Below are 14,674 nucleotides of genomic sequence, written 5' to 3'. Positions count from 1 at the left end.
TGTTCTTCAGTAAACTGGACTACCCGACAGATGGACCCGAGGCCCCGCTGCACTTTTTCGGTAAGTTAAACGTGTTTGTAAGCTACTCCGTAACTACCGTCCTTAGCTCGGTCCTGAGACCTAGCTAGCTAAGATGAGCACTCGGCCGTCAGGGTTTGTTTAGCTAACCCGTGCAGGTGAATGAATTTACCCTGACTAAAGAAATCAAGAGAAACGCCCCGGGCTGCTCAGTCACTAATTACCGTTACTGTACTTTTATTACAAGTATTATACTGTAAAGGCAACAGGCTGCACCCTGCTGCAGCTCCTGTGCAGAGCTGAATATTAAATATCTTATTAAACAGCACCATGTTTTCAGTCTCCACATGTGTAGAGACAGTAACACCTACTTTAAAAACCTGGCACTTCAGTAACTCCTCATTAATCTGTAAAAACCGATCAAATAGCAAAGCCTGATATTTACTGAAACCAACGACTTCCTCTTGGCAGCTTAAGTTAAAATTTTAATTTTTCGACTGATTAATTTTTTAGCGCTGACTGTAGTTTTTATACTGAGTTTGTTGCAAATATTCAGGTTAAAAACTGTCTGAAATATTGTTAATGAGGTATGTTCACAAAGACACATGTGCAGAACTCTGTACAGCTTCCATCCTTTAAGACAAATAGTTTGAAGCATTAATATTTCTTCTTCAATACCAGTGCTGATACCAGTGCTGATACCAGTGCTGATACCAGTGCTGATACCACCTCCGTATGTTGTGACCAGGATGCAGCAGCACTGAAACCTGCTCCATCATCACATCTTTGCAGATGTCCATTTATAAAGCTCCAACAACTCAAAGGTGAACATGATATAGGAACATCTGTTCGTATATAAGGCTTTTTTTAAATAAACAGCTCATATGTCAGCTGTCAGCAGAACTGTAGGACTGAAAAAATGTAAGAGAAGAGAAGAACACTCCCGAGTGTGTGAGGACAGAAGGATCAGCTTTGTTTCAGATTTGAGAGATAAACTTTATTTATTTATTTATTTATTTATTTAGGACAGTGCATGTTAATGAACATAAATGTAAAAAAAAAATTACATGAATGTAAACATACCAGATTATAGCCAAGGACTAATTTCCATCTGTTGTCCTTAAGCATAAAAAATAGACATAATAATTCATAAAAATTCATCATTCATTCATAATAAAAACTCCGTCACCAAACTTACACACACACACCATTCTGTTCCCAAATAAAACATTAAAACTATACAATTCATACATGATCGCACACTTGATTTGTCCATAACCAGTTTTTAACCTTTGCCTTAAACTGAGTGTAGAGCATTCTCTAATGGGTTGAGGAAGACTGTTCCACAGATGGCCTCCCTGGACAGAGAGGACGTTCTGCCCAAATGCTGTCCGTCTGTGGGGTATAAACAAGTCTCCTCGGATTGTAGCTCGAGTGGTCCTGTCTGAGCTTTCTTTATGCCTAATGAACTGCTTTAATGGTGGTGGAGCAAGGGAGTGTAAGACTTTATATATTAAACTCACTCTTTTAAGTTTCACCTAGTTATTGAAGTTCAGTAATTTATGTTTTTTTAACACATGACAGTGGTGGTGGGAAGTCGGTTTTTTGTCAAGTAGTTTTAAACTTCTTTTATAAATGTTTTCAATAGTTTTAAGTGTTGTTGGACAAGCAAGTGACCAGGACGTCAAACAATAGTCCATATGAGAGATGATCATTGAGTAAAAATAAGTTTTTGCAACATTCATATTTAAATTATTACGTATATGATTAAAATTTCGATTATTAAATTTAAGTACCTGGGACACTTTATTTATGTGACTCTTGAAGGATAATGTTGGGTCTAGAATGACCCCAAGATATTTAAATTCTGGAGCTAATTCAAGCTCTACTCCATCATATTTATATTTCAGTTTGTGATGATTGTGTTCTTGTTGTGACTACAGGAGCCGTCCTCAGATTCAGACCTCAGCACCACCCAGTGACAGCAGACAGATCATCCTATAGTTTCACTCTTTGTAGTAACTCCATAATTAACTGATGAAAACAGTCCAAAGGTTAAAGTACCACATGCGCTGTCAGTGACAGCTGCAGCTGTTTAAAGATAAAGTTAAAAGGATGAATCACCCATGTAACTGTGTCACTGTATATCAGCATCAACAGGACCTGAGTTTGGTGTTTGAGAGAGCTGTTGTCTACGTCTGTGTGCTGTCATTGCTCAGTCTGACCGAACGATGGACAGACTCAAGTTTGACTTTGAAACAAACTGTGTTGTTAAACAGTTTCATGGTTCAAAAAACAAAACAATCAAAAACACTTTTTTCATACTTGTGTTAAGTTTTGTATAGAAATGAGACAAAATTGATTGTGAGGTTAAATGTGATAGAAACAGCTCACACTGACATCCATCCTGATCAAACATGAGTGTCATGAAGCCTGTTTGCAGTTGTTTGCACTGTTTTCCACTCTGGATGTTGTTTCTGTTCAGCTGTGAGTATAAAAGGCTCCATTCTACAACCTGTTTGTGTTAGTTGTTCAATAGAAACATTATTTTGTGCTGATGTTGCACTTCTTTTATTCACAACCAGAGTTTTTGACGTCTGCATCAAAATACAAAGATCAGTATTGTCTAATGTTTTGGCTGCAGTGTGTTTTTGCAGACAGGTATAACTGAACAGCTTTAGTGTTTAGATTTTTTAAACTTGAGTATGAACTTATACAAAATGCAGCAAGATATTAAAAAAACGTTTGATTATAAAATCGACTATATTGGATTCATATCGATATCGGACATAAAAAGTGGCATCGTTCCATCTCTGCTTTGACTAGAGACACAGCTCTAATCAAAGAGGTGGTCCGCTTGCCTCCGCCCCAGAGAGAAGGGTTACATCTCCTGGGTTTAGGTGCGGCTTGCCCCTCTGAGGGCGGGGGTACCTGGACTTGGGATATAGAGTATGTTTGGGGAGTGCGACGGTCTGTGCAGTTTCTATTTGTGTCTGTCTACACGTTGGGTGAGTGCCGAGTATTTGGTTGTGCATATGGGGTGGGAATGCACGTTGGTGTCCGCGTGCGCCTGTCTATGTGTCAGGTTGGGTCTTAGACTCAACCTCTCTGGGTACATCTCAGGCCCTCCAAAGTACGGAGGCCTATCTCCCCTCACCACACTCCCTGCCGGTGGCTGATGCCCTCAGACGTTGGTGTGTTGGTGGTCCTTGTCGTCTGGGGCTGGGCGCTCATGTATGTACCGGCTCACTCCTGGTGGCCGATTGGCGATTCCCCCCCTTTTGGTGGTCCTCCTCGGGTCCTTGTACTCTGGGGCCTCTGGATATCTGGGGCCTGGATCTCCTCCATACCTGCTTCATACCCTGGTGGACGGGGCTATGGCTCCCCACACTCCCTAGCAGATCGTTACATGGAGAAACCTTTGGAATACAAGCATGCTGATCCACACAGGTGTGCACACAGGTGTACACACGGGTGTTCACAGACGCGGACTACACCTTTATGGCTGCTGCCTCTAAGCACATTGTGCGCTGTCTATCTTGCGTGCTGCACAATATCGTTTATTATTTAGTATCTACTGTTATCTACTACTAGCTAGTTTATTGTGATGGTGCTGTTTTTATTATGTTGTTTGCTTTCTCTTCTGTTTTTTTTTCTCCATACAGGTGATCCAGGTGTTTTGTTTGTTTTTCTTTTTTTCTTCCCCCCTTTCTCACCGTCTCTTCTCCCCTTTGGTTTTCTTTCTCTCCCTCTCTTTCTTTCATTCTCTCTCCCTGTCCTGTCCCCCAGTCATGTCTGTCCCGTTTGTAGCAACAGAAAATAAAATAAATTCATAATTATAATAAAGGTCAATCAAATGGACCAATATGGAAAGGCCATGATGATCCACTTGGTAAAATAAATCCGCTTGGCATCTTTCTTGGCGTTAAGACAACAATTCTGATGGCTAAAGATCCAAACGGGACACACAAAAAAAAAAAAGACACAGCTCTGTGTTTTCCAATTTGTCATCGTTTTGAAAGTTTACATTTCTTCAGTGTTGAGCAGCAGAAATGAGACTTTCCTGTCAGAGGTCATTTTTTAAAAAATGAGGTGAATCAACCATGAAAACCATGAATCAACATGTGAACATGAGCTGATGCTGCTGAAGTGAAGCAAAGTTACAGAGCTTTGATTAATATTGAGTAAGAACTGGACTCTCATACAGCGAGACTCAAATGCCTTTAAACATCAGCTTATCCTGCTGATCCAAGTCCAACACTGAGTTTGTAAAAACATGTTTGTCAATCATTTTGTTTGGTTTCTGAGGAAAATGATTCAATAAGTTGCTGCTAATACACAACATTTCATCATATTTCCTCATAAGCCTCTTTTGTCTGACCATTTGATCCCATTTGAATTTGCAATAAAGGATCCACAGAGTTTGGTGACAATAATGACAGTAGATGTTTGTGTGAAAGTGCTGGAAGCAAATGAGTGTGTGATGTTCTTTCAGTGTTGCACTTTGTAGACGCTCCCTGAGCACTGGTCTCACAGCCAGCTGCACATAGAGACCAGTGTTGTTAGTCCAGGTCAGAAGATGACTTGTTGGAATGAAAATGAGCTTGTAGTTTGTCTGCTTTAATAATGTGACTGGAAAAAGGTGTTGGACTTCAAATATGTCCATTTCTGTCACACTTCACCTTTAAAAGTGAAGCCATGTGGTTCCTGGAAGGAAAAACACGACTTTTTCAAGTCTTTGTCCTGTTTTTATGAGAAATGTACGACTTTAATGTGAAACATTCAGAGTTTTTTCTCTTGTTGTGTTTGTTTGAAGCTGCTTCCTGTTGGCTTCAGCTGTTTGGAGTTTCCATTTTCTAAACTTCTACATTCTGAACCTTCTTCAGCTCTGAACAGATGATGAAACACTGAATGATTTCAAGCACTTTGTCTAATAAACTTACATCTTTCATTCTTTATACAGATTGTGGAGCTGTGGTTTGTCAGAGATCAGGTGTGATTATCTGGCAGCAGCACTGAAGTCCAACCCCTCCCATCTGAGACAGCTGGACCTGAGCATCAACAACAACCTGAAGGATCCAGGAGTGAAGCATCTGTGTGGTTTCCTGGAGAGTCCAGGATGTAAACTTGAAACTCTGAGGTCAGTCAGCATGTTTTAGTTGTGCTGAGATGAATATGATGTGAAAGTTGTGCTGACACTAAACTGCAGACATCAGGCTGATATTATACTGATCCACACTGAGGATCTTCATGGTAAAGTCTGTTTTCTTCTTCTCTGGTTTAGTCCATTGACTGCAGCAGAACAATGTTCACATTTCAAACAGTGATACTCAACGTATGGCCCGCGGCCCACACGCGGCCTGCCCACCTTTCCTGATTCAGAGAGAGGGGACCCTGATTAACTGTGTAGCTTCTTCCTCACAGTTCTAAGTATCAGACACAACAATGAATAATCCACAGCTGACTGTCTTTAGCAGGTCAAAGGTCACGGCACACAGCAGACAGTCAGAAATATTCTAACTCTGATCATTTATCAGTTGTGACACTGTGAGACTTGATCAGAGGTGTGATCATCACAGCAGAGGCCTTTGTGTCAAAGTCACTGAGGATCAAACAGAAACACATGAAGCAGATTTTCCTCTTCTGGCTTTTTATAGCAGATAACCTTCAAAATATTCTGCAGTCGATCAAAAACTGAAGCAAACCATGAAGCAACATGTGAACATGAGCTGATGCTGCTGAAGTGAAGCAAAGTTACAGAGGTTTGATTACAGACACAGCTGAGAGTTTGTAATCTGTCATCATTTTAAAAAGTTTCCATGGAACAGCAGAAATGAGGCTTTACTGTCAGAGGCCGACAGCACTGAACACAACAGCAGACTGGTGGCTAATAAACAGTGAATGATGCAGAAACAGATGTTTGAAGCTGTTCTTGGAGTACACTGAGAGAGAGAGAGCTGTGCAGGCAGGAACAGCCAAAGTCAGAGAGAATTCATGAGCATATTGATCAAACGTGAAGCAGAGTTTGGATCTTCTTTTGCTGCTGCTTCACTCAGTTTTGGTTGGAGACAGATGAAACCTGCAGCTTCAGGATCTGTGAGCTGTCCACTTTCAGCCCCGACGGCGTGTCCGTGTACGTGCCGTCGAGTGAACGATCCACGCTCTGTGTTTCCATCTTTGTGTGTTTAGCTGCTCTCATTTACTGTTTTAGCTGTTTGCTGCTTGTTGAAATAGTTTGTGAGCTTTAACCTGAGATTCTGGCAAAATACATTTATATTAAACATCGATTCAGGATTGAATGAATCAACATCGTTTTATTCAAATTAAAACCATTTAAATGGGAACATGAATTTTTTACAGCCGCCTCTAATGCTGGGTAATGTCAGCTGGTCCATGTGCAGCTGGCTGTGAGGCTCAGGGAGCGTCTACAAAGTGCAACACTGAAAGAACATCAAAGTCAAAAGTCAAAGTCAAAGTCAACTTTATTTGTCGATTCTGCCACATGTACAGGACATACAGAGAATAGAAATTGCGTTACTCTCAATCCCTAGATAAATAGCAAATGAACATTTAAATATATTTAAATATAAAAGTGATTAAAAATGCAAGTAAAATAATTAAAAAGTAAAAATTTAAATAAATACAATTTTACATATAACAAGAAAGCTATACAATATACAATATAATGGGTAAGTGACATTGAGTGCAAACCAGGCAGAGTAGTGCAAATAGGCAAATAGTGCAAATGGAGATTTAGTAATGTACGGTAAGAGAAAGTGTAACAACAAAGTCTTATGAGGTAATGGCAGTCCAATGCTCCACAAAGTGACTGGTAACTGGTGCAGGCCAGTGAGTGAGTCAGAGAGTGTGTGTGTTTGTGTGTGTGTGACAGAGTTCAGTGAGACCGTGGAGGAGAGAGGGGAGAGGGGGCAGAATCGGGAGGGAGTTAAGCTTCCTGACAGCCTGATGGATGAAGCTGTCCTTCAGCCTGCTGGTCCTGGCCTGGAGACTCCGCAGTCTCCTCCCCGACGGCAGCAGCTTGAAGAAGCTTTGCATTGGGTGCGTGGGATCAGCCGCTATGCAAAGGGCTTTTTTAGTGAGACGGGTGCTGTAAATGTCCTGGAGGGAGGGGAGAGAGACACCAATGATCCTCTCTGTAGCTCTCACTATGCGTTGGAGGGTTCTATGACAGGACGCATTGCAGGCTCCAAACCACACAGTGATGCAGCTCGACAGGATGCTCTCGATGGTGCCTCTGTAGAAAGTGTACATGATGGGGGCTGGAGCTCCTGCTCTTCTTAGTTTGCGGAGAAAGAAGAGACGCTGCTGTGATTTCTTGGCCAGTGCTGTGGTGTTGTACGTCCAGGAGAGATCCTCTGTGATGTGCACACCCAAGAACTTGGTGCTGCTCACTCTCTCCACAGACGCTCCGTCAATGGTCAGAGGAGCATGTTGGGTGTGCATTCTCCTGAAGTCCACAACAATCTCCTTCGTCTTCTCCACATTCAGAGAGAGATTGTTGTCAGCACACCACGTGGCCAGGCGTCTCACCTCACTTCTGTAGTCGGTCTCATCCCTGTTGCTAATGAGACCCACCACCGTTGTGTCGTCCGCAAACTTGATGAAGAGGTTGGAGCTGTATGATGGAGTGCAGTCATGGGTCAGCAGAGTGAAGAGGAGGGGGCTCAGCACACATCCCTGCGGGGCCCCTGTGTTTAAAATGATGGTGCTGGATGTATTACTGCCAACCCGTACTGCTTGAGGTCTTCCGGTGAGGAAATCCAACAGCCAGTTGCACAGTGAGGTGTTGAGCCCCAGCTGGACCAGTTTTTGAGTGAGCTGTTGGGGGATTATAGTGTTGAATGCTGAACTGAAATCTATGAACAGCATTCGAACATATGAGTCATTTTTGTCCAGGTGTGTGAGTGCCGAGTGGAGTGCAGTGGAGATGGCATCATCGGTTGAGCGGTTGGGCCGATACGCAAACTGGAAGGGATCCAGAGAGGGGGGCAGGACAGTCTTGATGTGTTGCATGACTAGTCGTTCGAAGCACTTCATCAGGATGGGAGTAAGTGCAACAGGACGGTAGTCATTAAAGCAGGAGGGAGATGACTTTTTTGGAACCGGAATGATTGTGGTGGCTTTAAAACATGTGGGGACGACAGCCTGGATGAGTGATATGTTGAAGATGTCTGTGAAGACATCAGTGAGTTCCACTGCACAGTCTCTCAGTGCACGACCAGGAATGTTGTCAGGACCCGGAGCTTTACGTGCATTGATCCTGCTGAGGGATCTCCTCACGCTGTCCGGTGACAGAGTCATCACCTGGTCACCAGGAGGGGGTGGGGTCTTCTGTGCAGTGGTGCTGTTTTGGACTTCAAAGCGAGCAAAGAAAGTGTTCAGCTCGTTCAGCAGGGGGATAGTACTGTCACAAGTCTGTGGTGGGGGCTTGTAATCTGTGATGGTCTGAATGCCCCGCCACAGGCTCCGTGAGTCTCTGCTGTCTTTGAAGTGATGGGATATTTTCTTGGAGTACTGTCTCTTAGCCTCTCTGATGCCACGGGAAAGGTTGGCCCTAGCTGTCCTCAGGCTCGCCTCGTCTCCATCTCTGAAGGCAACATTCCGAGCTTTCAGCAGCCTGTAGACCTCTCCTGTCATCCATGGTTTTTGATTGGCCCGGACAGTTATGGTTTTCGTGACTGTTACATCCTCAATACACTTGTTGATGTAGGCAGTAACAGTCTCTGCGTACTCCTGGAGGTCAGTGGTGTTGTTGTAGGTGGCAGCCTGCTTAAACATGTTCCAGTCTGTAGTATTAAAGCAGTCCTGTAGAGCCTCTGAAGACCCCTCTGGCCACACTTGTATCCGCTTACGAACCGGTTTGGTCACTTTAACGAGCGGTCTGTAAGCAGGCATTAGCATGACAGTGATATGGTCTGAGGCGCCGAGGTAGGGGAGGGGAAAAGCTTTGTAAGCTCCTCTCTGGGTGGTGTAAACAAAGTCCAGTGTGTTATTTCCCCTTGTTGGAAAGTCTATGTGTTGTTGTATTTTTGGAAACACGCACTTTAAGTCTGCATGATTGAAATCCCCAGCCAGGATGAGAAAAGCATCAGGATGGGCTGTCTGCTGCTCACTGATGTGCTGGTACAGTTCATTCAGTGCCTCATTCCTGTTGTTGACATTGGAGGAGGGAGGGATGTACACAGCGCACAGGAGTATGGCTGTATATTCCCTCGGTAGATAGAATGGCCGGCACTTAATAACCATTAACTCCAGCACTGGTGAGCAGTGTTTGCAGACCGCAACAGCATCGCGACACCAGGCATCATTGATGTAAACACAAAGTCCTCCCCCGCGGGTCTTACCTCCCGCGACGATGACTCTGTCAGCACGGTAGCATGTTAGCTGGTCGAGCTGAATGGCGCGGTCCGGGACACTGTCGCTGAGCCATCATCCATAAATATTGAGTAATAACTGGACTCTCATACAGCGAGACTCAAATGCCTTTAAACATCAGCTTATCCTGCTGATCCAAGTCCAACTATAGTGTTTTCAACGAGGATGTTGGTGACACCGAGTTAAACCACAAATGAAGACCCTGGAGTTTAGTTGCAGCTTGTTTAATTGTCTCCATGAACATGTGGTGAAAACTGGAATGACAGAAAATAAACTCCATCTCAACAGGCAGAAGCATGTTTACATCAATAAAGTGCATTACTCTCACTAAAACATTCATGTTAGCAAATACACATTAATATCCAAAGTTATCTGTACAAACTGTCATATAAAGTAACTTACGGCGTTCCGGCCTGATAATTCGGAGTAGATGGCATTAGATTACATCTCCATACTGCCTTTAGCATGAGCCTGTTTCTCAGCAAAACCGAGCGCTTGACCCCAACCGGAAGTGCTTGACCGGAACCGGAAGTGCCCCGCCAGAACGGGAAATACATTTTAGCGATATTTTCCTTTTAACTAAAACGTATGTAAAGCATGAATTATTCATTTTAACAACACATTAATTTTTTAATGGCAAATCTTTTTAGAATTATTTATTTCAAATTTATGAACCTATTTATTCAGAGAAATGCCTTAAGGGCAACACACCAACACTGAGTTTGTAAAAACATGTTTGTCAATCATTTTGTTTGGTTTTTGAGGAAAAAGATTCAATAAGTTGCTGCTAATACACAACATTTCATCATATTTCCTCATAAGCCTCTTTTGTCTGACCATTTGATCCCATTTGAATTTGCAATAAAGGATCCACAGAGTTTGGTGACAATAATGACAGTAGATGTTTGTGTGAAAGTGCTGGAAGCAAATGAGTGTGTGATGTTCTTTCAGTGTTGCACTTTGTAGACGCTCCCTGAGCACTGGTCTCACAGCCAGCTGCACATAGAGACCAGTGTTGTTAGTCCAGGTCAGAAGATGACTTGTTGGAATGAAAATGAGCTTGTAGTTTGTCTGCTTTAATAATGTGACTGGAAAAAGGTGTTGGACTTCAAATATGTCCATTTCTGTCACACTTCACCTTTAAAAGTGAAGCCATGTGGTTCCTGGAAGGAAAAACACGACTTTTTCAAGTCTTTGTCCTGTTTTTATGAGAAATGTACGACTTTAATGTGAAACATTCAGAGTTTTTTCTCTTGTTGTGTTTGTTTGAAGCTGCTTCCTGTTGGCTTCAGCTGTTTGGAGTTTCCATTTTCTAAACTTCTACATTCTGAACCTTCTTCAGCTCTGAACAGATGATGAAACACTGAATGATTTCAAGCACTTTGTCTAATAAACTTACATCTTTCATTCTTTATACAGATTGGTGGGCTGTGGTTTGTCAGAGATCAGCTGTGATTATCTGGCAGCAGCACTGAAGTCCAACCCCTCCCATCTGAGAGAGCTGGACCTGAGTAATGACTCCTTGTCTTTGAATAAGAACAAGCTGCAGGATTCAGGAGTGAAGCATCTGTGTGGTTTCCTGGAGAGTCCAGGATGTAAACTTGAAACTCTGAGGTCAGTCAGCATGTTTTAGTTGTGCTGAGATGAATATGATGTGAAAGTTGTGCTGACACTAAACTGCAGACATCAGGCTGATATTATACTGATCCACACTGAGGATCTTCATGGTAAAGTCTGTTTTCTTCTTCTCTGGTTTAGTCCATTGACTGCAGCAGAACAATGTTCACATTTCAAACAGTGATACTCAACGTATGGCCCGCGGCCCACACGCGGCCTGCCCACCTTTCCTGATTCAGAGAGAGGGGACCCTGATTAACTGTGTAGCTTCTTCCTCACAGTTCTAAGTATCAGACACAACAATGAATAATCCACAGCTGACTGTCTTTAGCAGGTCAAAGGTCACGGCACACAGCAGACAGTCAGAAATATTCTAACTCTGATCATTTATCAGTTGTGACACTGTGAGACTTGATCAGAGGTGTGATCATCACAGCAGAGGCCTTTGTGTCAAAGTCACTGAGGATCAAACAGAAACACATGAAGCAGATTTTCCTCTTCTGGCTTTTTATAGCAGATAACCTTCAAAATATTCTGCAGTCGATCAAAAACTGAAGCAAACCATGAAGCAACATGTGAACATGAGCTGATGCTGCTGAAGTGAAGCAAAGTTACAGAGGTTTGATTACAGACACAGCTGAGAGTTTGTAATCTGTCATCATTTTAAAAAGTTTCCATGGAACAGCAGAAATGAGGCTTTACTGTCAGAGGCCGACAGCACTGAACACAACAGCAGACTGGTGGCTAATAAACAGTGAATGATGCAGAAACAGATGTTTGAAGCTGTTCTTGGAGTACACTGAGAGAGAGAGAGCTGTGCAGGCAGGAACAGCCAAAGTCAGAGAGAATTCATGAGCATATTGATCAAACGTGAAGCAGAGTTTGGATCTTCTTTTGCTGCTGCTTCACTCAGTTTTGGTTGGAGACAGATGAAACCTGCAGCTTCAGGATCTGTGAGCTGTCCACTTTCAGCCCCGACGGCGTGTCCGTGTACGTGCCGTCGAGTGAACGATCCACGCTCTGTGTTTCCATCTTTGTGTGTTTAGCTGCTCTCATTTACTGTTTTATCTGTTTGCTGCTTGTTGAAATAGTTTGTGAGCTTTAACCTGAGATTCTGGCAAAATACATTTATATTAAACATCGATTCAGGATTGAATGAATCAACATCGTTTTATTCAAATTAAAACCATTTAAATGGGAACATGAATTTTTTACAGCCGCCTCTAATGCTGGGTAATGTCAGCTGGTCCATGTGCAGCTGGCTGTGAGGCTCAGGGAGCGTCGACAAAGTGCAACACTGAAAGAGCATCATCCATAAATATTGAGTAAGAACTGGACTCTCATACAGCGAGACTCAAATGCCTTTAAACATCAGCTTATCCTGCTGATCCAAGTCCAACACTGAGTTTGTAAAAACATGTTTGTCAATCATTTTGTTTGGTTTCTGAGGAAAAAGATTCAATAAGTTGCTGCTAATACACAACATTTCATCATATTTCCTCATAACCCTCTTTTGTCTGACCATTTGATCCCATTTGAATTTGCAATAAAGGATCCACAGAGTTTGGTGACAATAATGACAGTAGATGTTTGTGTGAAAGTGCTGGAAGCAAATGAGTGTGTGATGTTCTTTCAGTGTTGCACTTTGTAGACGCTCCCTGAGCACTGGTCTCACAGCCAGCTGCACATAGAGACCAGTGTTGTTAGTCCAGGTCAGAAGATGACTTGTTGGAATGAAAATGAGCTTGTAGTTTGTCTGCTTTAATAATGTGACTGGAAAAAGGTGTTGGACTTCAAATATGTCCATTTCTGTCACACTTCACCTTTAAAAGTGAAGCCATGTGGTTCCTGGAAGGAAAAACACGACTTTTTCAAGTCTTTGTCCTGTTTTTATGAGAAATGTACGACTTTAATGTGAAACATTCAGAGTTTTTTCTCTTGTTGTGTTTGTTTGAAGCTGCTTCCTGTTGGCTTCAGCTGTTTGGAGTTTCCATTTTCTAAACTTCTACATTCTGAACCTTCTTCAGCTCTGAACAGATGATGAAACACTGAATGATTTCAAGCACTTTGTCTAATAAACTTACATCTTTCATTCTTTATACAGATTGTGGAACTGTGGTTTGTCAGAGATCAGCTGTGATTATCTGGCAGCAGCACTGAAGTCCAACCCCTCCCATCTGAGACAGCTGGACCTGAGCTTCAACAACAAGCTGCAGGATCCAGGAGTGAAGCATCTGTGTGGTTTCCTGGAGAGTCCAGGATGTAAACTTGAAACTCTGAGGTCAGTCAGCATGTTTTAGTTGTGCTGAGATGAATATGATGTGAAAGTTGTGCTGACACTAAACTGCAGACATCAGGCTGATATTATACTGATCCACACTGAGGATCTTCATGGTAAAGTCTGTTTTCTTCTTCTCTGGTTTAGTCCATTGACTGCAGCAGAACAATGTTCACATTTCAAACAGTGATACTCAACGTATGGCCCGCGGCCCACACGCGGCCTGCCCACCTTTCCTGATTCAGAGAGAGGGGACCCTGATTAACTGTGTAGCTTCTTCCTCACAGTTCTAAGTATCAGACACAACAATGAATAATCCACAGCTGACTGTCTTTAGCAGGTCAAAGGTCACGGCACACAGCAGACAGTCAGAAATATTCTAACTCTGATCATTTATCAGTTGTGACACTGTGAGACTTGATCAGAGGTGTGATCATCACAGCAGAGGCCTTTGTGTCAAAGTCACTGAGGATCAAACAGAAACACATGAAGCAGATTTTCCTCTTCTGGCTTTTTATAGCAGATAACCTTCAAAATATTCTGCAGTCGATCAAAAACTGAAGCAAACCATGAAGCAACATGTGAACATGAGCTGATGCTGCTGAAGTGAAGCAAAGTTACAGAGGTTTGATTACAGACACAGCTGAGAGTTTGTAATCTGTCATCATTTTAAAAAGTTTCCATGGAACAGCAGAAATGAGGCTTTACTGTCAGAGGCCGACAGCACTGAACACAACAGCAGACTGGTGGCTAATAAACAGTGAATGATGCAGAAACAGATGTTTGAAGCTGTTCTTGGAGTACACTGAGAGAGAGAGAGCTGTGCAGGCAGGAACAGCCAAAGTCAGAGAGAATTCATGAGCATATTGATCAAACGTGAAGCAGAGTTTGGATCTTCTTTTGCTGCTGCTTCACTCAGTTTTGGTTGGAGACAGATGAAACCTGCAGCTTCAGGATCTGTGAGCTGTCCACTTTCAGCCCCGACGGCGTGTCCGTGTACGTGCCGTCGAGTGAACGATCCACGCTCTGTGTTTCCATCTTTGTGTGTTTAGCTGCTCTCATTTACTGTTTTAGCTGTTTGCTGCTTGTTGAAATAGTTTGTGAGCTTTAACCTGAGATTCTGGCAAAATACATTTATATGAAACATCGATTCAGGATTGAATGAATCAACATCGTTTTATTCAAATTAAAACCATTTAAATGGGAACATGAATTTTTTACAGCCGCCTCTAATGCTGGGTAATGTCAGCTGGTCCATGTGCAGCTGGCTGTGAGGCTCAGGGAGTGTCTACAAAGTGCAACACTGAAAGAACATCATCCATAAATATTGAGTAAGAACTGGACTCTCATACAGCGAGACTCAAA

The 14,674-nt window shown here is 42.7% G+C and overlaps 1 protein-coding gene across 1 annotated transcript in view; it reads left to right on the top strand.

Annotated features, from left to right (window-relative positions):
* Positions 1-14,674, top strand: part of LOC112432436 (protein NLRC3) — a 3,307,575-nt gene that overhangs the window by 745,644 nt on the left and 2,547,257 nt on the right. The window contains exon 20 of the mRNA XM_076881152.1: positions 10,834-11,028. Coding sequence (XP_076737267.1) covers positions 10,834-11,028 — 195 coding nt within the window. The remainder of the gene's footprint in view (positions 1-10,833; positions 11,029-14,674) is intronic.

The sequence above is a fragment of the Maylandia zebra genome, unplaced genomic scaffold (genome assembly GCF_041146795.1).
Source record: "Maylandia zebra isolate NMK-2024a unplaced genomic scaffold, Mzebra_GT3a scaffold03, whole genome shotgun sequence".
Lineage (NCBI taxonomy): Eukaryota > Metazoa > Chordata > Actinopteri > Cichliformes > Cichlidae > Maylandia > Maylandia zebra.
The sequence above is the reverse complement of the archived record's forward strand: the minus strand, read 5'-3'. Positions and strand labels throughout refer to the sequence as shown.